The sequence below is a fragment of the Phalangium opilio genome, unplaced genomic scaffold, assembly GCF_054372755.1.
Source record: "Phalangium opilio isolate 3A_F unplaced genomic scaffold, DU_Popi_V2 ptg000094l_1, whole genome shotgun sequence".
Classification (NCBI taxonomy): domain Eukaryota; kingdom Metazoa; phylum Arthropoda; class Arachnida; order Opiliones; family Phalangiidae; genus Phalangium; species Phalangium opilio.
In genome coordinates this window covers 4224246-4247418 of record NW_028324199.1, presented here as the reverse complement: position 1 = coordinate 4247418, position 23173 = coordinate 4224246, and the positions used below count along the sequence as shown (strand labels likewise).

General features: G+C 38.3%; 2 protein-coding genes and 1 long non-coding RNA gene across 13 annotated transcripts; 1 reads left to right on the top strand and 2 right to left on the bottom strand.

The window, feature by feature from the left end:
* Nucleotides 1–350: 350 nt before the first annotated feature.
* Nucleotides 351–16470, bottom strand: LOC149639842 (uncharacterized). Of its 6 annotated transcripts, none has more exons than XM_089850774.1 (10): nucleotides 11318–11454; nucleotides 5139–5215; nucleotides 4834–4895; nucleotides 4445–4763; nucleotides 2708–3065; nucleotides 2323–2520; nucleotides 1957–2157; nucleotides 1560–1752; nucleotides 1379–1487; nucleotides 351–1298 (listed from the first exon to the last, which is right to left on the bottom strand). In XM_089850774.1, exons 4-10 carry the CDS (start codon nucleotides 4759–4761, stop codon nucleotides 557–559), a joined length of 2118 nt encoding a protein of 705 aa, XP_089706900.1. In that variant the 5' UTR covers nucleotides 4762–4763; nucleotides 4834–4895; nucleotides 5139–5215; nucleotides 11318–11454; the 3' UTR covers nucleotides 351–556. The 6 variants fall into 6 exon arrangements, with proteins under 6 accessions (XP_089706900.1, XP_089706903.1, XP_089706901.1 ...); XM_089850777.1 differs by lacking the exon at nucleotides 11318–11454 and having other exon boundaries at nucleotides 4445–4582; nucleotides 4658–4763; nucleotides 5139–5211; XM_089850775.1 differs by lacking the exon at nucleotides 11318–11454 and having other exon boundaries at nucleotides 4834–5314.
* On the top strand, nucleotides 9859–14014 carry LOC149639843 (uncharacterized). Of its 5 annotated transcripts, XM_089850782.1 has the most exons (6): nucleotides 9987–10005; nucleotides 12387–12527; nucleotides 12589–13012; nucleotides 13116–13234; nucleotides 13296–13726; nucleotides 13791–14014. In XM_089850782.1, exons 3-5 carry the CDS (start codon nucleotides 12696–12698, stop codon nucleotides 13721–13723), a joined length of 864 nt encoding a protein of 287 aa, XP_089706908.1. In that variant the 5' UTR covers nucleotides 9987–10005; nucleotides 12387–12527; nucleotides 12589–12695; the 3' UTR covers nucleotides 13724–13726; nucleotides 13791–14014. The 5 variants fall into 5 exon arrangements, with proteins under 5 accessions (XP_089706910.1, XP_089706908.1, XP_089706906.1 ...); XM_089850784.1 differs by lacking the exon at nucleotides 12387–12527 and having other exon boundaries at nucleotides 9859–10005; nucleotides 12814–13012; XM_089850780.1 differs by lacking the exon at nucleotides 9987–10005 and having other exon boundaries at nucleotides 12132–12527.
* Nucleotides 16471–21411: 4941 nt separating the features above from the next.
* On the bottom strand, nucleotides 21412–22962 carry LOC149639841 (uncharacterized). Of its 2 annotated transcripts, none has more exons than XR_016372337.1 (4): nucleotides 22211–22962; nucleotides 22093–22138; nucleotides 21868–21999; nucleotides 21412–21709 (listed from the first exon to the last, which is right to left on the bottom strand). It is a non-coding gene; the product is annotated as an uncharacterized LOC149639841 (long non-coding RNA). The 2 variants fall into 2 exon arrangements; XR_016372338.1 differs by having other exon boundaries at nucleotides 22221–22962.
* Between the last annotated feature and the right edge of the window lie 211 nt (nucleotides 22963–23173).

The window sequence follows — 23173 nt, the reverse complement described above, 5'->3', positions numbered from 1 at the left end:
ATTATATGCAAAAAATATTTTACTGTATACCTTTAAAAACAAAAGAAGACTAATCCCTCAACTTAATTATAATACGCGGTTTATCTCAGAAGGTAATCTTTTTAGTGAACGAACATATAAAACTATAGGTCAAAGATACGCCTTGCACTTAGGCCCTAAATTATTTAACCTATTAAATACAGACACTAAACATATTGAGGATTATAATGTTTTCAAAAACCTAATTAAAATATGGCTAATTACTAAAGGATTATCACAACTAAACCTTATGTTAAAATCTTAAAATGTTTTCCGAATCTCTCCCATAGAAATAGGAATTGAAAATATGTATAATCAGTAACATAACAATGTATGCTCCACAAAGTCTTTAATTATTTATTTTGTAATAAGCCCTGCCACGAACAAGCATCTCAGCTTATGTGGCGTAGGACAGTGAATTATTGAAAAAGAAAACAAAAATGTACACACAACGAGCGCTAATAAACTAATAATAATAATAATAATAACTTCGGCCACAAATAAATGGACCGTTGTTTGTTTTTTCTAATTAAGTTAGCTATTGATTTGGTCCTTGTCTTAAGACACGTGCGATAATTCTCCTTCCATTGACGACCACTCGTAGCCACACCAATCTTCTGGCTTGATCATCTTCCGGGACCTGAGCATTGGGCGGACGGGGAACGGCATGTAGAGGGGGGACAACATGCGGAGGGGGCGCAACATGTAGGGCCTGATCGGCATGCAGAGGGGGGACGACATGCGGAGGTGGCGCAACATGCAGGACCTGATTGGCATTCGGGGCCTGAAGGGCGTGCGGAGGGAGCTCAACATGCAGGACCTGATCGGCATTCGGGGCCTGAAGGACATGCGGAGGGGGCGCAACATGCAGGACCTGATTGGCATTCGGAGGTGGCGCAACATGCAGGACCTGATCGGCATTCGGGGCCTGAAGGACATGCGGAGGGGGCACAACATGCAGGACCTGATCGGCATTCGGGGCCTGAAGGGCATGCGGAGGGGGCGCAACATGCAGGACCTGATCGGCATTCGGGGCCTGAAGGGCATGCGGAGGGGGCGCAACATGCAGGACCTGATCGGCATTCGGGGCCTGAAGGGCATGCGGAGGGGGCGCAACATGCAGGACCTGAAGGGCATGAGGAGGGTGAACGTCATGCGGGGCAGGATTTTCATTTCGGGCTTCATTAACGCGGGGATTAACAAAATGCTTTGCCCTGCTTAAAAATTGTTCCACAGTTATCCGTTGTCCGTCCAGTTCTCTCGTTGCTTGTAGAATATTTCTAAAAATGTGCATTTTTAGAACCTAGTGCTTTCTGAGTTTTCACCTAAATGTTTAAGATATCAAATAATTATTGCTTACCTGTTATTAGTTGCATATATCTTGCTAGGATATTGTCTTATTCTACGCCCAAAGTCCACAGCATTAACATAGTCGCTTTTATGGCTATTTTCCACTAGTATTAAGTTTTCTGAAAATAATCCTTTTTAGAAACTGAAACAAGGGATCTATGCGTGTTTCCGTTTCCGTAAAATATACAAACCTAAATAAGCCCAAATATTTGGTTGATTAGTGGAAAATATTTTGTTAAGCTGGGAATGAAACGCTTCCACATCGTTGTTTGTCCTTCTTTCCAGCCCATGGACAGACAATCTCCCGATTCCTACAATATTAATCCAATAATCCTGGACGTAACGTATTAAGGTATGAAGAGCTTGGATCTCTGGATGATTTAACTGCAATGAATTCGAATATAAATGGTTTTAAAAATCAATAGATTCAGATTTCACTGTTAAATTGAAGCAACGCTTCCTGCCAACGAAACACTCGCGGCACGCGCTATGTGTACCCCCGGCTGATTACTACCAAATTAGTCACCACCTGTAGTTTAAACAGTCGAAGGCGAATGGAAAATAACTGCCAATGCAAGAAATACAAACCAAATGTTGCTGGTTGATTTTTGCTGCAACGTGGTTCAAACCAACTTGAATTTGATGTTCCGGCAACAGCGGAAGTGCCATGATCATTTTTATTACCCCTCTTGCTTGATCAGCTCTTTGTTGTTGATAAGGGTCTCGTAAAACAGGGTTATAATTGTAGAGAGCCACTAGAGGAGCTGTTTTCACCCTTCGGAAGATGGCCTGTTAATGAGATAGCGTATTTATTACAAAATGTAAAGCAACATAGGTTTTATGAAAAGAGTTCCGAGACAGTATACAAAACGTTTCTTTCAGAAGCAGTTCACAAGAATCTTTATAAAACGGAACACTAAAATTCCAATTAGAAAACTAAACCAAGGCGCTCACCTGTGAGAAATGAAACCAGCATCCGCCAAGACGAGCACCTGGGAAATGTCGTCCAAGACAATTTTGAAGTCCCATTTCAAAATCAGTCATAATATGACGCGGGTTGAGCAATGGATATTCTCGCTGTATGTATCCAAAAAGCTCATCATATGCGGCTTCTGCTTTGCTGGTCATCAATGCATAAATCCAACCAAAAACCTAACAGAAATGAAATGCGATACATTTTTGTTCATTTCAAAGTTGAAATCATTCATCTCAAGAAAGAATTGTATCAGATGGTCGATGAAATTAACAATAGCTTAGAAAGGGTGGAAGCATTCGCTGGTGCGAAGATGCTTCTCCTAAAGCGTTGTATTAACTGCAAGTATTCTAAATAGAAACTTACGTGGCTCCGGGCATTACCATCCGGGTTGAGCGAGGCAAAGTGAATCGTCACGAGTTGAGCAAACATTTGAGGGACCTTAAACGTCCCATCTACGAAAATTGCGTCCATTGCATTCTCCACCAAAGGTCGTTGAGACATGAAAAATGAAACAAAAACAATAGAGTTAAATATAGGTAAGAAAACTTTAAAAAATTGATTGCCCGTCAAATCGTTTCTAAATGGAACCCCTCGTTCTCCTTCCAAGAATTCAGCCAAGTCCCTGGGAGTCTCAGGTAAAGGTCCTGTTGGAAATCTTGCTGCTCTGGCTCTGTTCATCATGCCCTTATGCATAGGGTATGCTTCGCCCTCAATACCATGGCTGTAAAATGGAATAATTCATTAAACTTTTACTACTCTATTAACTGAAAACCGGCGCAACATAAAAGAGGACTGAAGATTATGAAAAATTATCTGTTTTAAGTTACGTATTTGTCAAAATCCTCAGCCTGCTTTTGATTGTGCCAGAATAAACCCATTCCAGACCCATAAGTGAAGCTAATTATTTATGATTATACTTGTATATGCCTTAAATTTACGTATCTCGAATACCCCACGAACTGTGACTTTACCTCAAAATAATTACACTTAACGTAGTCTTTCTAATGGAATTGATCGCCTTATTCATCAACCCATAGTGGTGACTTGGAGAACTACTGTTAAAGACGAGCTAAAAATTGCTCCGACCCGTTAACCCTAGTTAGCCTACTCATAGGCCACTCGATCACGCTTGCTCCACGCGCTATAGAAGCCCGTTCAAAGAAAATTTTTTCAATGTAAACTCGCGTATCACATAGGATCGAAGAATGTAGAGGTAAAATTTCAAAGGCGACATTTTTAACATGGGCTTCTATGGGAGAGAACCTGTTTTTTGGCCCTAATTTCGCTTCTACTGGATCAAATATCTTGAAATTTTAATGAGACGTGTATTAAACAGTTTGTTATTATCCAGTAAAGTTTCAATTTTATAGCTTTAATAGTTTTTTTTATAAAAAATGTTTTCCAAAGTCATAGTGATGGGTTTAGAGCTAGTGCTTAAAATATCTTCGGATCTAATGGTCTGAAAGACCTGAAATTTTACAATGAGGTGTATTATGACCTATTCTATTATACTAATAAGGTTTTAAAATTTTATAATGGAAAATGTTTTATATATTAATAAATTTCAAAAATTAGCTTTATATTAAAAAAATAAAATTTTAAAACCTTTTTAGTATAATAGAACAGATCATAATACACCTCATATTAAAATTTCAGGTCATTCGGACCATTAGATCTGAAGATATTCCAAGTACTAGCTCTAAACCTGTCACTATTACATTGGAAAACATTTTTTATAAAAAAACTATTAAAGCTATAAAATTGAAACTTTACAGGATAATAACAAACCGTTTAATACACGTCTCATTAAAATTTCAAGATATTTGATCCAGTAGAAGCGAAATTAGGGCTAAAAAACCGGTTCTCTCCCATAGAAGCCCACATATGAAGCACAATTAAACCAGATTTCGCAAGCAAATTCAATTAATAACGTCGAAAATAACATTAAAGACTATAACCATAAGTTTATATGTTCCATAAGTATGCCTTTTCCTGTCCTAAGCCTCACCAGGCGTCGCATCACGAAAATTTATGACGTTATCGAAGTGCTAATCAAATTAATTTAACTAGTCAAATATTAAGTTTAAAATATTTAATTACCGGGCACGCTCCTCGTCGAAGATAGCCTTCAGAGATGAGTTATACGGGCTGTCACGTGCTCTTCTTCTCAAGTCCTTGTAGAATCGCATCCTTCTCATGTAGTCTCCAGGTGGTTCATGATTGTGCTCGTGTTCCTGTCTGACGATTAAGGCTGGCGCATTCACATTCAAAACAGCCCTAACTGGGCATTCGTTTATTTTTTTGTTGTAACACCTTAAATATCGTGTACCGTCCGGTTTTCTGTTGTCAATACAGAACCCGTACCCGTCCTGTACATAAACTTCGGTTTTGTCTCTTAGACCCACCAGAACTTCCATATCTAATCTTACGAGACGAAAAATTTAGCATAATTAGAAGCTAACAGAACGCTAGAAAACGTTACTCATTACCTTGACAGGCGTCTTAACAACTTTTTCAAATCCAAAATTCAATTTAGTCTCTGAGAAGTGATCTAAATATTTGAGAAAATGTGAATAAATGCATGTAAAATTGAAGAATTTTGTTTCGTTGGAATTAAGAAAGTGCACACAGAGAAACCAACACACAGGGGCAAGGCCGCCATGGAGACCGAAGTTTAGAAATTCCCATATGCTAAGGCAGCTAAGCCAACACGCATATATATAAATAATCCATGTAGTATAGTGAAATGCGCGCATAAAGAACAAACAACTCTAAAATTATATTTTGTTTATACCTCCTTGAATCCAGAGTTCTTACAAGTCCCAAAATTTCAGGGAAATTGAAAATGGGGCGAAAAGGTCAGGGAAAAGTCTGAAATTAAAACCTTTATATTAATTTTCTTGCCTTTTTTGCATTTATGGTGTGAAGTAAAGTCCCAAAATTGCGGAGCTCGCTCCCCACGCTCCAGATTTTTTTATAGTTAATTAAATTTAATACAATTCAAACTATAGTTGTAACGATAAAGTGATGCCTCGAATAAGCTTTTTTTTTTTTTTTTGTTTTGAGAAACTGAGAAGTAATTTCTAAATGCTAGTGTTATAAATTTTCCGCTAATCGGAAAAATATAAAACTAATGTTGGTAATTTTTAAACTTAATTACCCACATAACGCAAGCCTATGATCATTGATTTTTACCCATCCATTTCAATAATAATAAATAAATTTATTATTACCAGAAGGGGATAATAGAAGAAGGATGACACGCTGTATCATTTAATATTTATTTCTTTTTTATTTTATTTTCTGTACCTGATTCGGGACACAATAAGCCCTTGTCTTTCTTCACCCGTTAATAAAACCATTATTATTATTATTATTAATATAATACTTTAGTTATGTAACATGATTCTTCCCAGGCTCGCCCTTTATGTTTGCTTTCCTGCTCATCAAACTTCAGATGGGCATGACACCGTGCGGGGTAAAGTCTTTAAATGTTTGGTACATGTCCTCAGCAATCAACCCACAAACCTTGTCGTAACGTGGGACAAAAACCTATAGCGCGATGGCAAATAGTTAAGCGCTAATAGGGTAATGATGAGGGAACTATTTATCTCGTATGTGATTCGGTTTGTAACCTTCCTCCAAATATTCCGATGTTGGGAAGAATCATATGTTACAATTACCCCGCTTTGTGGCAGACTTCTCTCGAAGAGAAGTAATATACACTTCTGTTATTACGAGGTTATTAATGTCTTAACAAACTAAGTTTTCAAACTATAAATACGTCTAACTAATTCGTATTGAAAACAATACTAACTTAACAGTACAGATAGTTTTCACACGTGGAGGATTATAACATATACAATAATACAACAGGGAGTTGAGGCTTTCTGGAGGACAAAATAGCTTGCATTTTTGTCCTCTAGGTGGCCTTACCTCCTGGTGTAGATGGTATAATCCTCCACGTGTGAAAACTATCAATTATAAGCGCGACATGGATGTTGGGGGGAAATGCAAAGGATGTCAAAAATTAACATAAAGTTCTAGGGGATGCAGTTAGCTTTTAGGCCATACCGTATATCCTTTGTCCAATTGATCCAAATGACCTGAAATTTTAAAGAGCGGTGTATCTGTTCTATTGTACTAAACTGGTTTGAAAATTATAAATTGGACCACTCTAAAACTTTGGAACCTTTATAGTTCAATAGAATATTGAAATACACCTCTCATTAAAATTGCAGGTCATTTGGATCAATAGGACAAAAAATATACGGTATGGCCTAAAAGCTAACTGCCTCCCATAGATCTTAGTGTTAATTATGGACTCCTTTGAATTTCAATCAGTTAATCCCGTCATCGGACCAAAGAGTAGGTACTTTCTCTATGATCGGACACGCCTCTGTAGCCTGAAAATGGGATGTAACCTCGTAAATAGGGTATTGAACGGGGTTATACGGGATTTACGAGGTAACCTCCCTCTTTTCGGAGAGTTCTTCTGTCAAAGCTACAGAGGCGCGTGTACCGACTCGGAATGTGAGCCACTAACAAAGGCACGCCGGCTTGTACCGACTAGCTATGGCAGCGCCCTAAAGGTAGCCTCTCGTAAATCCCGTATATGCTTACCTCCGAGATTGAGTGCTAGAGTGGGCCGCGACTTCATAAACCCACTCCCAAAATAGTCCTATAGCATGCATGCGACTCGACCAATGCCGAGGTTTTAAACCTCTCCCTCCACATTCAAGCGTTGGGGTACCGCTAAGGTTGGGAACATTATAATCAAATTACGCCCATAAGGGCTAGCTAAGCGAGGTTATTTAATTTTAAGAAATTGCTAAAACAGGCAACATAGTAAGAAATGATAAAGCAATGCACGTTTTTGGAGAAGTAAAACAACAGGGACCCCATTGAACCCATAATGCCTATATTTCACACTTAACCTATACCTAATTAAAATATTTTTTCTTAAGGTGCTCAGGTTACCTGCGTTATGTTAGATGCAAACTTTGAGATTAAAGAACTAAGAGCGCAATTGGACTTAAAGCCTAGGGCGGCTCCGTTGGTGCCCCTTGAAATTTACTTCCCTGCTGCACAATTAGCTAAGCTGGGCAAAGGCTCGTCACTAGTGCATTAGGCCTGCCTTTGGCAAGGTAAAATTCATGTGTAGTCCTCTAGGGGTGCCAATGGAACACCTCCTAAACCATCAAATAATACCTAAACCCTCACCAATAATTGTAAAATTTCAGCTTACCAAAATTAATACCCAATGCAATGCGATCCAAAACAAAAAAATACCCGTGAACGTTGATTGAAAATCTAATTAAACCGTATACTGAATATTGATTCTATCTAGCCTGTACCTCACTAGTCACTACTAACATTGAGATAGTTACTGTAACGGATGATCCTTGCCGTATACTGAAAACCGTTTCACATTTAGGGGAATCTGGGGCTATTTATGGAGTTTGTCGGATTGAAAGGGGGGAAGGAACTTCGCGTATTTCCCTTTACGGTGCGTATTTTCAACAGTGTGGGCCTCAGAACACCAATGTCGAATTAAATTTACCTGTCGCATAGCACTCCCAAAGAGCAATAAATATAGAGCTATCTCAGTTGTGACGTCAATGCCTCGGTAAAACGTCACGGGCTTAGCCTTGGCAGTGGGCGGCCATGTTTGGTACCGCTTCGCTTCTATGGGCAAATAACGTGGGTGACGTCACACTAAGGCTTCTGACATAGCTCTATAGAGTAATTTCGGTGAAGGGGGGAAGAGACTGTTTGTTCCTCCCTTTGCAGGCAAGTGGGTACTATTTGCCTTCGGGAGGGGGAGGAGAATAGGGTAAGGGATAGAAGGGTATGACGTTGCCATCTATACAGCCGAAAGTACTCTATAGGAGACCCTTATTTCGCAAAACATTTAATATTGTTTTAATTTTTAATATCTCGGTCGTATACGCTTTATTATTTCCCATTTTATAGATTTTCCGCTATTGATTTTTATGCAGGAAACGGACATTATTCGACAATATTCACCGGCTTATCTTTCCGCTTTATTTCCATTCGAAGTTTCCCCTATTTTAACCAACCTCATCATGAAACAATATACATAACACTGGGAATTCTTCTCTATAGCTCCACTGTATAAGCATGTGCGTTGGGGAAGTGAGCGGCACTACTCGAGCATATAATGCAGGGCTGATACTGAGTCACTTTTTTGACTAAAAGTTACTATTTTTAAAATGAGCGAAAATGAGTTACTAAAAGTTACTATTTATGAAATATGGTTACTAAAAGTTACTATTTTCAAAATATCAGGGAATTTGAATTGAATTTTTGACCAAAATCGCGGAGCTCGTTTCGCTCGCTCAGAATGTTTATATAATTGTATAAGGAAAGACCATTTAAGTTAATATGTTTAGTTAATCAGAAAATAAAAAGAAAATCGTCAAGCTCGCTTCGCTCGCAGGGTTCGTAAACCACCTGGAAAACCTCGAAAAGTCATAGAAATTGGAAATGGAATGGGCCCAAAAAATGTCAGGGAAATCGAAAGTGATGATAAAAATATCAGCTTCGCTCGCTCCAAGTGTGTTTATTCATCTTAAAAAAGTCAGGGAAAACCTGGAAAAGTCAGGGATTTTCATTCCGAAAATTTTTTACGAACCCTGACTCGCTCCCCAAAATTTTTAAAATTCAACCAAACTGTTTCCATTGGCAAGTTTTTGCCTAAAAACGTCAAGTTAAATAGTAGAAATAGGGCAGGGAATTTGAATATGAAAATTTCATGGCACCCTTTTAGTTACTATTTCCAAAGTGATTGGTTACTATTTCAACTAAAATTGAGGCCAACCCTGAGTGTCAGCCCTGATAATGTCTTCAACAAAGAGTTATGAAAAACGCAATTCGCAAATATCATGAATTCCCAGTGTTACTGTAGAATATTGAGAACGTGCTACCTAAATTTTTTTTTTTTTGGGTTTATATATATTATTTAGTTCTTATATATTTTCTAGTTAAAAGTTAAATTTAAGTTAACATTGAATATTCAATACCACCAAAAAGGTTTTAAGTCATTGGCTTTATTATAGACTTATGGTTTTACGTATAGTAAATCGAAACGTGTTTTCAATCCCTTTTTTGTAAAGAAACCTTTTTGGTAAAATGTACCGGAGTTGAGGCGCTCTTGGACCCCACACGCGCTGGAAACTTTTCCATGATTCACGTGAATCATGGTGAATAACCTCCCAAGCTAGCGAAAACTGAGAGCGTTTCTCCTCAGTTAAAGGGATAGTGAAATAGAAAAACAAGTTATTTTTAATCGGTTAAGCGTGTTAAAATATGCATAAAATCGTTGAGATAACTCACCAAAAAATTTTCGTTAATTTACAATTAATTTTCAAAGTTGTGATTTTAGCTCGCTAAGCCTAACGCGATTTTTAAAGAAATTTCGAGCATGGAGATTTCTTTTTTTAACTCGAAGTTTCGCGCGCCAATCCAGAAGGAGAAATGAAAGAGCCGCGTGATTTTCTGTGGCTCCTGATTGGCGCGCGAATCTTCGAGGTGAAAAAAAAATCTACATGCTCGAAATTTCTTTAAAAATCGCGTTAGGCTTAGCGAGCTAAAATCACAACTTTGAAAATTAATTGTAAATTAACGATAATGTTTTGGTGAGTTATCTCAACGATTTTATGCATATTTTAACACGCTTAATCGATTAAAAATAACTTGTTTTCTATTTCACTATCCCTTTAAGAAATTGTCGTTGCGTTAGCAACACCTTAATTCATGTCAACCCCATAAGGGCCCTCCTGCTAAAGCAGGTACAAGTTGTAGTCCCATTGTCCCAAAAGGACAAGTTTTTCTCTCAATAATAAATAACCTGTCAATTTTAACTTGAGTTTGCATTTATCGCCACACAACCCAAGAATATTGTTTCAGTCCGATATTCCTGGTAAAAATAACGCTCTCCCAAGAACCAAAAATTTCGGGGAATTAAACGGAATTTCTTCAGTTGCATATATTTTTTTCTTGATCTCGTCCGTATGGGACAAATTGTGGGCGGATCAATTTCAGTTAAAGGGAGAGTGAAAAGGAAAATCTAGTGATTTCTAAAATTTCATAGATTGCATGTTGTTCTAAGGAAACCCTGCGATTGATTTTATAAATCAAAATAGGTTCAAATTTAATTGATAATTTTAAACAATTGCGTAACGAAGTCCCTGCCTTCCCGTGAACGAAATTTCCCATATCACGCGCTACATTGAGCGATATTTATAGGTTCATCTTTAAATTTATAAATAGAATTTGAACCTAGATTAACAAAATCCTATGCCGGATTTCTTTGAATTTATAACGTCACAGGGAAATAATTCACGTTCTGCGCATTTAGGTTAATTCAGTTTTATAATTAGTACGAAAATAGATAAAAAATTCATTTTTCTCTTCACCCTCCCTTTATAAGGATTTCTCTCTGAACCAAGCCCACATTTTTGTTGGGGGGGGGGGGGTTGAGAGGTTATGAACTTTTACCAATAGCTTAACTCTATACAATCACAATCTTAACTTGTCTTTCAAAAGGCTCTTTTCAATAGCGAAGAGATGCAAATACACTTTTATCAATAGCTGAACGCTGTGCCAACCTCAATCTCGAAAGAACTTGTCTTAGAAATGGCTCTTTTCAATGGCGAAGAGAGGAAAATTCACTGTGTTCCTCCCCTCGATCTATTGAAAAAATCCATTTCAAAGCCATACCTTACCTTAAATATCTTCGAAGTTCTTTCAAGATTGAGGTTGTATCAGGAATACATGGATTTTTTTTTTTTTTTTTAATCCATGTATCCCTGGTTGTATAGTGTCAAGCCAATGAACCTTTGCTAAAATACCTAGAACAAGCTTTTACTATGCAGTTAAGGTGACTGTTTATACGTTTTGATGCAATGTCAGGGTACTTAATATGATCGGGAACCGTAAAAAACTTACTCTACACCTCGAGCTAACTTTTTCACAGTCTTTTATGGTGCAGCTTGGCATTTCAACAATTTATTTTCATTCTATTCAAAGGAAAACACACCTTCGGGGCTGTCACCCGACCAAACCTTCTGCTTCTTTCTCCCGTATGAGTCTCATTGGCTTGTAAGCCTATACCTCTAGCAACCAATCATTTGGCGTGACTGATCGATCAATACAGTGAAGTTTAGAGAAAGGGGCACAGGATGATGTATCAGATATACAGGGTGTTTGTGAAAAGTCCATCAATAATGAAAGGGCGTATTTATTGGGCCATTTTGAGTCGAAAATGTTCTATGACATTTTGCCGTCCGAACCACGGTTTTCGAGTTATGATTTGAATATTTAGGGATGACCCCTTCATTAAATTAGCGCTGTCTTTCAATTTCTTAATTAAATTTAAGGGGTCATCCGTAAATTACTCCAATCATAACTTGAAAACAGTGGCTCGGACGGCAAAATGTCATAGAACATTTTCGACTCAAAATGGCCCAATAAATATTCTCTTTCATTGTTGATGGACTTTTCACAAACACCCTGTATTTTTAATTATAAAATTAAAAATATCGTTAATAATTGGATTTCAACCACACCATTAGGTTTATGAAACTATTGACCCTTAGAGGCCCAAAAATATATGAGTGAACTTTAACTTTAAAACCTAACTGGTAGTAATTAAAACTGTCTTTGTGGACAACGACAAGAAAACCTTCAGATAAGAGCCCACATATAATTTAATGAAGAAACAGATAGACATCTAAAAAAATTAATTATATATACAGTAAGGTTGAGTTTCGTTAGTTTCAGTAACATGCCACCTTTTCCAAATTTGTCTTGAGCCTACATTTATTTCTCATTTCCAAATGATATTTTTGGCGATTTATCTTTACCATAACTGCTATTTTTGCTTGAATTCCATACGCATTCGGTTTGGTTGCTATTCAATAAATACTTAACAGAACATTGGGGAGAGGGTGTTTACTCGATAAGAGCATGGTGAATATGACAAATTATAAACACGTGTTTATCTAAAATATTGAAGAAGATACAAGGAATAGACCAATCCATTATTGCCATGGGGGAAGCCAACACACAAGGGGACGAGCTCTCCACACAAGGTGTTAGGCCTCGCGCCGAGAATCGCCGCTAGAGGCAGTGCGAGTTGGCTAGCCTCCCTCGTGTAGTGAGTTATGACAAAGTAAAGAGAGTAAGCTCCTACACTATATCTTAGCTTCACCTGTTAGCTGAACAACTCTATATCGACAACGCATAAAAGCTCCGCTTTGGCGACGATCCACATCAGTATTGCTTTAGACTTGTTAGCTAGAAGTATTACTTGATTTCAAGCGCTATGGAGGAAGTTGATGGACTGAGAGGATCCCGCGTTTACATCTACCAGGATTATGGATATTTGAAGAACAGAGGTGGTGGTCAGGTAACGTATCTAAAATGTATGAAATATATTTCAGGTTGCCTAGCCAAAGGCAAATTAATCGGACGTGGGAACGATCGGCGTTTCATTGTTACCGCCAACCACAATCACATCCCGAGTTTGAGAAAGCTGGACAACTTGAGGCTCTATTCTAAATTGAAAATGAGGTCTTCGGATGCAATTGAATTTCCCTTGCGGTTGAGAGCTATATTTGACGAAGAGAAAAACAGTGGAAGGTAAGGCCCTTAAGAAACTGCTTGTATAGCTGGAAACCTTATAGAACATTACGTCACAGTTAACCTTATTGTGTTTTTCAACACTCATGTAAACATTTAAAAGGTATCCAAACGCAAACTGGAATTATGATAGGGTTCAATTCATGATGAAACAGGCGAGGACCAGCGCCAGAGCTAGGGAAAGAAGGAGAGAAAGAGCTAGAGTAATATTACTTGAGATAGGTATACTTCAAGGTTTATTTATTCCCGTGAAATAAATTCTTAGTAATTAGAATACTTGTAGATGACGATGATGAGGAGCTACCCGACGTCCAACTAGGCCCAGTACGTGCAGGACCCCAAGTACCCGTAGAACCCCCAGTACGTGCAGGACCCCAAGTACCCGTAGAACCCCCAGTACCAGCAGAACCCCAAGTACCCGCAGAACCCGCAGTACCACCAGAACAACAAAGGGTTCTTGGACTGGATGAGCTTCCAGATCTGGTAGAGCCTGCGCCAGCACCAGCGCCAGAAGTACCACAGCAGGAACGAGAAACATTCCTAGGGATTTGCGCCATTTGCCAAACCAATGAAGTAGGATGGCTGATAGTTCCATGCGGCCATCTCGCATTTTGCCAAGAATGCGCGGATAGGATTTGGTATTCCCCTCAGGGTTGCTGCCCGTTTTGCAGAGCTCCTGTAGATATATTTTTACAAGCCAGGCTTGTTTAATGGGTATGTACTTTTTAAATCGATTCCGGCAATGACACTCATTATTATAATTTTTATTTTATTTTAGGTTCAACTGTATTGGATAACAGTTTTATCTTATTTTCCATTTTTATTATAATTTATTTTTGGGATTAAGCTGAAACGGTCCATTTATTTGTGGCCAATGTAAGCACTTTAGTTAGGGGGTACTAATGAGGGATTTTACCCAATAAAAAAAAAAACCCAAAAAAATAATTAAAAAAAAAAAAAACCCAAAAAAATAATTAAAAAAAAAAAACCCAAAAAAAAAAAGTTTTTTTTAGCTCAAGAAAATGAAGAAAGTAGTAGCGATTCATCAAAAATGAGCCCCAGCCATCCAAATATTGTACGATATTAATTGTACGATTTACAATGATTCTAAGTAGTTTGACTAAATATCTTTTCTCTTGCAGAGAGATATATGCTAAGACGTTGGAGAAAGAAGAAGAAGAAAAAGGAGAGAAAAATAAGGGCTGGGGCCAAACTTTATTTAATGGTTGTTTTTACACAAACTGACAATCATTGAATAACTTTCGTCCCCAGTCAGTTTTTATGCTGCAAACCTAGAGTTAATTGGTTATAAGATATGTTCCATGAGTATGCGGTAAGCTATACTTTATAACGTGTTAGTTTAACATAAATTTGTAAGATATTTTCCATAATAATGTCACTCCATGACTAGCTCTCAGTAAACAGGGGACTACATATCTTGCAACGGTATTTACGCGGTAATAGTGTTCAATTGCAATTAAGGCTCATTTTCATTGGCGCTTTAGCGTGAAAAAATATAGCAATAACTACAGGATTGTACGTTTTAAGAGCAATAACATTAATGATGAAAGTAACTTGCACTCCTGTAGTTATTGCTCTAGTTTTTCACGCTAAAGCGGCAATGAAAATGCACCTTTAGACTTAATATCGAAAATTATTATCGTTTGTTCCATGATAACCAATCTCGACATAAACAAAAATGCATGGTTTTGAATTTGATTTCCGAGGCCGCTAAAGCGCAAGGAACGGCGCGACGCCAACCCAAGCTACCTTCCACCTCCAGTGTTCGTGCCTCCACAGTGCACTGCGCGAGTGTTTTGTGTATTTAATTTTAATATTTGTCGAAAAATATATTTAATCCACCTTATTCCCTTTCGCCGGAAGTTAGGCTTAGCTCGGGATTCATGGGGGTGAGTAACGGGAAGAAATTGGTCTGTCGTCCGCTACAGTACATATTTTTGGCTTTTGTAGCAGACGACAGACCAATTTCTTCCCGTTACTCACCCCCATGAATCCCGAGCTAAGCCTAACTTCCGGCGAAAGGGAATAAGGTGGATTTGCCTTAATTTTTCATAAAATTTTATTTCAAGTATTTTTAAGCAATTAAATCAAGTTTTATTTTAAACAAATGTTTTGTTGTTTTATCAAAGATCCAAAAGAGTGACGTCATTCACATAAAAAAAAAAAATAGAAATCAGTGACTCGGCGCACAGCCTACTATATCACGCGCTCCCGACGAGGAGCTGCTCGCACCCTTGCTCGCGCTATCGGGAGCGCGTGATAGAGTGGGCTATGCTCGGCGACGGCTGACAGTCAGCCTTGGAAATAAAGTTTTTTTTCAAAACTGGTCCTCGGGACTGGTGACCCCCGAAGTTTTGAATAATTAAACTAGTCCCAGGGACCAGTGCCCCTTACCCAATGTATTAAAGTTAAAATTATTAAAGTAGTCCTTGGGACCGGTTAGGCTCGGATTTTGAATTAAAAAATTACTCCATTACGCGCCGAGGATTGAGAGGTAAACTAACACGCAGCGCCTCTAGCGGACAGAATTGAAAACTCTTGGCGGGAAATTCGCGAATGGTAGATTTATAAATGGGGAGCGCTAAAATTATAAAATACGTCGCATTTTTAGCATTAGAATTACAAAATTATTTTAGGGATTCTACTCGTCGAAAAGTCTAAAGTATAATAAAAATGACCATATTTTTAACGTAAAGAGATATTTGTAAACCAAACGAAATTAATACCGTAGTCACTGGAGAGTGTATCAGGGAAACTTCTGAAACTAAGCAAGTTTATGATATTACCATCTATGTAAGTGATCGAATTAAATAAATATGTATATATTGTAAGTTAATTAAATTAACTCGCAACTTTTCGCAAGTGCTTCCAGACAGACACATTTTTGAGCTTAACTGTACTGTACCTGTACATTTAATTTGGGTGTTGGGATTAGATAAGATAGTCTAAAAAGTTACTTTTTCTCTTTAAGCGCGTTAATCTATTCATTTCTTTTAACGCAATGAATTCTAGAACTTCGAAAACGGGTAAAATTTCACCCTTCTGGGGAATTTCAGTAATAATTCCTACAACTAACTACACAACAAGCCTATGGCTTCATTTAAAGACGCGGTCATTTTCCCGCCAATTTGTTCTTCTAAAATCCGCTAGATGGTGAACGCGGCGCCTCGCTCGGCGCGTCTGGTTTTGGACCGGTAAACCTGTCTTATTTCCAAGGCTGGTGACGGTTGAAGAACCGTTGGGGAAAAAAATTCAAAATGATGCGCTAAACTGGGGCGTGGTTGCTAAGGTGACTCAGTTGGATAACGATGAAAACCTTTCACCAAGATTTCCATCCATTCCATTGTGCTTTGCAAAGGTACGTGGCTAATTAATTTCGTAGCGATAGCCTACGCTTTCAGATGAACGATGAAAACCTTTCACCAAGATTTCCATCCATTCCATTGTGCTTTGCAAAGGTACGTGGCTAATTAATTTCGTAGCGATAGCCTACGCTTTCAGATTAACGATGAAAACCTTTCACCAAGATTTCCATCCATTCCATTGTGCTTTGCAAAGGTACGTGGCTAATTAATTTGGTAGCGATAGCCTACGCTTTCAGATGAACGATGAAAACCTTTCACCAAAATTTCCATCCATTCCATTGTGCTTTGCAAAGGTACGTGGCTAATTAATTTGGTAGCGATAGCCTACGCTTTCAGATGAACGATGAAAACCTTTCACCAAGATTTCCATCCATTCCATTGTGCTTTGCAAAAGTACGTGGCTAATTAATTTGGTAGCGATAGCCTACGCTTTCAGATTAACGATGAAAACCTTTCACCAAGATTTCCATCCATTCCATTGTGCTTTGCAAAAGTACGTGGCTAATTAATTTGGTAGCGATAGCCTACGCTTTCAGATGAACGATGAAAACCTTTCACCAAAATTTCCATCCATTCCATTGTGCTTTGCAAAGGTACGTGGCTAATTAATTTGGTAGCGATAGCCTACGCTTTCAGATTAACGATGAAAACCTTTCACCAAGATTTCCATCCATTCCATTGTGCTTTGCAAAAGTACGTGGCTAATTAATTTCGTAGCGATAGCCTACGCTTTCAGATGAACGATGAAAACCTTTCACCAAGATTTCCATCCATTCCATTGTGCTTTGCAAAAGTACGTGGCTAATTAATTTCGTAGCGATAGCCTACGCTTTCAGATGAACGATGAAAACCTTTCACCAAAATTTCCATCCATTCCATTGTGCTTTGCAAAGGTACGTGGCTAATTAATTTGGTAGCGATAGCCTACGCTTTCAGATTAACGATGAAAACCTTTCACCAAGATTTCCATCCATTCCATTGTGCTTTGCAAAAGTACGTGGCTAATTAATTTGGTAGCGATAGCCTACGCTTTCAGATGAACGATGAAAACCTTTCACCAAGATTTCCATCCATTCCATTGTGCTTTGCAAAAGTACGTGGCTAATTAATTTGGTAGCGATAGCCTACGCTTTCAGATTAACGATGAAAACCTTTCACCAAGATTTCCATCCATTCCATTGTGCTTTGCAAAAGTACGTGGCTAATTAATTTCGTAGCGATAGCCTACGCTTTCAGATGAACGATGAAAACCTTTCACCAAGATTTCCATCCATTCCATTGTGCTTTGCAAAAGTACGTGGCTAATTAATTTCGTAGCGATAGCCTACGCTTTCAGATTAACGATGAAAACCTTTCACCAAGATTTCCATCCATTCCATTGTGCTTTGCAAAGGTACGTGGCTAATTAATTTGGTAGCGATAGCCTACGCTTTCAGATGAACGATGAAAACCTTTCACCAAGATTTCCATCCATTCCATTGTGCTTTGCAAAAGTACGTGGCTAATTAATTTCGTAGCGATAGCCTACGCTTTCAGATGAACGATGAAAACCTTTCACCAAGATTTCCATCCATTCCATTGTGCTTTGCAAAAGTACGTGGCTAATTAATTTCGTAGCGATAGCCTACGCTTTCAGATGAACGATGAAAACCTTTCACCAAGATTTCCATCCATTCCATTGTGCTTTGCAAAGGTACGTGGCTAATTAATTTCGTAGCGATAGCCTACGCTTTCAGATTAACGATGAAAACCTTTCACCAAGATTTCCATCCATTCCATTGTGCTTTGCAAAGGTACGTGGCTAATTAATTTGGTAGCGATAGCCTACGCTTTCAGATGAACGATGAAAACCTTTCACCAAAATTTCCATCCATTCCATTGTGCTTTGCAAAGGTACGTGGCTAATTAATTTGGTAGCGATAGCCTACGCTTTCAGATGAACGATGAAAACCTTTCACCAAGATTTCCATCCATTCCATTGTGCTTTGCAAAAGTACGTGGCTAATTAATTTGGTAGCGATAGCCTACGCTTTCAGATTAACGATGAAAACCTTTCACCAAGATTTCCATCCATTCCATTGTGCTTTGCAAAAGTACGTGGCTAATTAATTTGGTAGCGATAGCCTACGCTTTCAGATGAACGATGAAAACCTTTCACCAAAATTTCCATCCATTCCATTGTGCTTTGCAAAGGTACGTGGCTAATTAATTTGGTAGCGATAGCCTACGCTTTCAGATGAACGATGAAAACCTTTCACCAAGATTTCCATCCATTCCATTGTGCTTTGCAAAAGTACGTGGCTAATTAATTTGGTAGCGATAGCCTACGCTTTCAGATTAACGATGAAAACCTTTCACCAAGATTTCCATCCATTCCATTGTGCTTTGCAAAAGTACGTGGCTAATTAATTTGGTAGCGATAGCCTACGCTTTCAGATTAACGATGAAAACCTTTCACCAAGATTTCCATCCATTCCATTGTGCTTTGCAAAAGTACGTGGCTAATTAATTTGGTAGCGATAGCCTACGCTTTCAGATTAACGATGAAAACCTTTCACCAAGATTTCCATCCATTCCATTGTGCTTTGCAAAGGTACGTGGCTAATTAATTTGGTAGCGATAGCCTACGCTTTCAGATTAACGATGAAAACCTTTCACCAAGATTTCCATCCATTCCATTGTGCTTTGCAAAAGTACGTGGCTAATTAATTTGGTAGCGATAGCCTACGCTTTCAGATTAACGATGAAAACCTTTCACCAAGATTTCCATCCATTCCATTGTGCTTTGCAAAAGTACGTGGCTAATTAATTTCGTAGCGATAGCCTACGCTTTCAGATGAACGATGAAAACCTTTCACCAAAATTTCCATCCATTCCATTGTGCTTTGCAAAGGTACGTGGCTAATTAATTTGGTAGCGATAGCCTACGCTTTCAGATTAACGATGAAAACCTTTCACCAAGATTTCCATCCATTCCATTGTGCTTTGCAAAAGTACGTGGCTAATTAATTTGGTAGCGATAGCCTACGCTTTCAGATTAACGATGAAAACCTTTCACCAAGATTTCCATCCATTCCATTGTGCTTTGCAAAGGTACGTGGCTAATTAATTTGGTAGCGATAGCCTACGCTTTCAGATGAACGATGAAAACCTTTCACCAAAATTTCCATCCATTCCATTGTGCTTTGCAAAGGTACGTGGCTAATTAATTTGGTAGCGATAGCCTACGCTTTCAGATTAACGATGAAAACCTTTCACCAAGATTTCCATCCATTCCATTGTGCTTTGCAAAGGTACGTGGCTAATTAATTTCGTAGCGATAGCCTACGCTTTCAGATTAACGATGAAAACCTTTCACCAAGATTTCCATCCATTCCATTGTGCTTTGCAAAGGTACGTGGCTAATTAATTTGGTAGCGATAGCCTACGCTTTCAGATGAACGATGAAAACCTTTCACCAAGATTTCCATCCATTCCATTGTGCTTTGCAAAGGTACGTGGCTAATTAATTTCGTAGCGATAGCCTACGCTTTCAGATTAACGATGAAAACCTTTCACCAAAATTTCCATCCATTCCATTGTGCTTTGCAAAGGTACGTGGCTAATTAATTTCCACGCCGAAGGTACAGTCGATGTAGAGAGAGAAAGATTAAAGAGTCGCACAAGAGGACGTAGCGGGGGTTTACGCAAAAGAAGACCAAGGATCTTAGGGTTGCCCTCTGGCGAGGAATTAGGACAATTATTTGTAGGTGTCAGGGTTGGCCAAATTACTAATTACAAATACAAATCAAAGTTTCTTCAATTATCAATTACAAATTATCAATTACAATTTGTAATAAATTGAATTACAAATTATTAATTGAATTATATTTCGAATTATAAATTTACGTAAGTTGTATGCTTGCTTAAAGTTAATGCTTAATGCCAAAAGTTGATAAAGAAATGTTTTAAATGAAATGGGGAACAATAATGAAGAATCCCTTATAAAGTCAAGGGGGCTGTCGCTACAAATATCAACACTAGACAACTATTCAACTACAAGCAAAAGTGAATAGAAATACATTAAGTATATATCAGCAACGGCATCTAGCCTTTAACTGTACAATCCCTGTAATATGCGATGCAGAAGTTCCCCCTCACACCTCTTAACACGCGCTAACCAATAAGCTTTAAGCTTTCTCATGTCATAGCTTTATCGATTTTTTCTAAAGTAGTTAGTGTGGTAGGTGGTGATCCAAACGGCCGTTCTTAGAGTTATAGATTTTATCGTCTGCTTCAAATTTTAAAACGAGCGTGGAGCGGTGGATTTGTTTACGCCTAGGCTTAGTGCAGAAATGTATATCTTTGCAAGCGAAGCCTTTGCTTTTTGTACTTGTACTCCAATCTCGCGAATATTTTTAATAAATTTGTTACACTGTTTTCGGGCTTTTAACATAACAAATACTTTTCATTCGTGGCATTTTAATGCTCTTCTAAAGCGGAAAGGCAAAAACTAACCAAAATAACTGACCAGGAATCGTCGGTAACAATCTACCAAGCTCTAGCAGACGCCACAACACACCGCGAACACGCGTAACGTTACAAAGGGCACTGCCTTTTTTGAACTATATTTTAAGCCTATTTACGCATGTTCCCTTGTGTACGTCCGCGAAATCCAGCCCTGCCTAAGGGGGGGATGAAACGTGTCTGAGGCAAAAAGGGGGTTCTACAAAATACATGTCAGTAGGAAAAGTTCTCCATATATACTTTATGTATTTCTATTCACTTTTGCTACAAGATCCAAAACCGTTGAAAAAGAAATTATTAATTTACGAAATCCGTACCAAAAACAGATATTGAAATCACGAACGAAATACTAAAAGCAACGCAAAGAGCTACCGTGAGGAAACGTTTTAGTTTTCCTTTCCAAGGTTGAAGGTGTTCAAATGGGGCTTACTCTGGAAGGAAGCTATTCAACCTAGCCTTAAGCTGTAGATTTTGATACCCACTTAAGATGAAACATTTCAGTCACAGTTATGTTATGAACCCCTGATAATTAGTTTATTAACGGGGAAAAGAAAGCCGAAGACTTATTGTGGCCAGAGTCACATACAGAAAGTAGTAAACAAACAAAGAAAAAAATAAATAAATGAAAAGGATCCAAAACCAGATAAAAAAAACAAAGGTTAACGTTAAACGTACATCACAACATGTAATTAGTTCAAAAAAGGCTTAACGAAAAATGAATTTTCAATAAAAAAAGGCAGCTGGAACATTTCCCATAGTAATCACACCTTTGTTTACATATAAGTCACTTCGTTGACTTCGAGGGCTGGTATAAATGAACAAATAAATACTCCGTTAGTCTTATATGGGATAGGTATGATAGGTTTGGTTTGGTCTCTCAAGCCAAATTCCATTGGGTGCTCGCGGAGCGCTCCCATGGAGCAATAAAGCCAGGAGATCCTGATTCTGGAAACTACTACTCACTTTTATTGCGCTCTGGGAGCATCCAAAGGAATTCGGCATTAATATCAGGGTTGACCGAAGTCCAAGAGGAAAGAAATTAGGACATATCCACGTGCAAAGCTGACGGATTCATATTCGTTCTATACGTATATTCTAAAAAAAAAACACTCGTGTTGGTGTGATCGCTTATCAGTGATTTTGAAAAAAGCGGCCAAGAACAAACGTTGAAAGAAAAATAACAAGTACCTATGGCTCCATCTGCCATGCCTTAATCTATATTTATTCCTTATACCTAGTTTAAACAAAAACTTAATTCCTCAAAATATTTCATCTAATATATTTACTATGAATTAAATAAACATACAATACTTTACTTTTCGATTAAATATTATATGTAAGATGTTTCCATGCCTTAAATTACAGGTTAAAAAGGACTCCAATTCGTAGCCTACGTGATTCGAGAAGTGATTATTTTACCACGAACCTTGGCTCCCGTGTTTACAGGTAGTTTAACGAGAGGTCTCTGCTTGGAAGATTAATGTTATATATTTTATTTAATGCTTCCCTCCTTGCTTTTCCAGCCTACATACCATTTTCCAGCCTACATACCATTTTCCAGCCTACATACCATTTTCCAGCCTACATACCATTTTCCAGCCTACATACCATTTTCCAGCCTACATACCATTTTCCAGCCTACATACCATTTTCCAGCCTACATACCATTTTCCAGCCAACAGACCATTTTCCAGCCTACATACCATTTTCCAGCCTACATACCATTTTCCAGCCTACATACCATTTTCCAGCCTACATACCATTTTCCAGCCTACATACCATTTTCCAGCCTACATACCATTTTCCAGCCAACAGACCATTTTCCAGGCAATGGTTGAGTTGGCCTTTCGATACAAAGACTTTTTAAAAATAAAATTAGCCACTCCTCAAACCACACTAGGCTCCGCCCAAAAAACCTCTGTTTCTGAATTTTCCTACTGCAGAACAATGGGCTGGCCTTATAAAAAGTTGGCCTAGCGGTACCATAGTTGGCCTAACGTGAGGTTGGCCTTTCGGTTAGTTTACCTTAGGTTGAGTTGGCCTTTCGATACTCAACCTTTGCTTGGCATCTTAAATACCCAAACTAATCGTTAAGTTACTTATATGAAAACCAACATAAAAGGCGAAAACGCGGAGAGGAAAAACCTAACCGTGCCATCATAAAAATTCAACAGAACAGACGACATAATAAAGGTGACATGATCTATGCTTTGAAAAGTTTCGGGACTCTCCCACTAGGGGCGACGATACGCACTGAAGTTTAAAGATA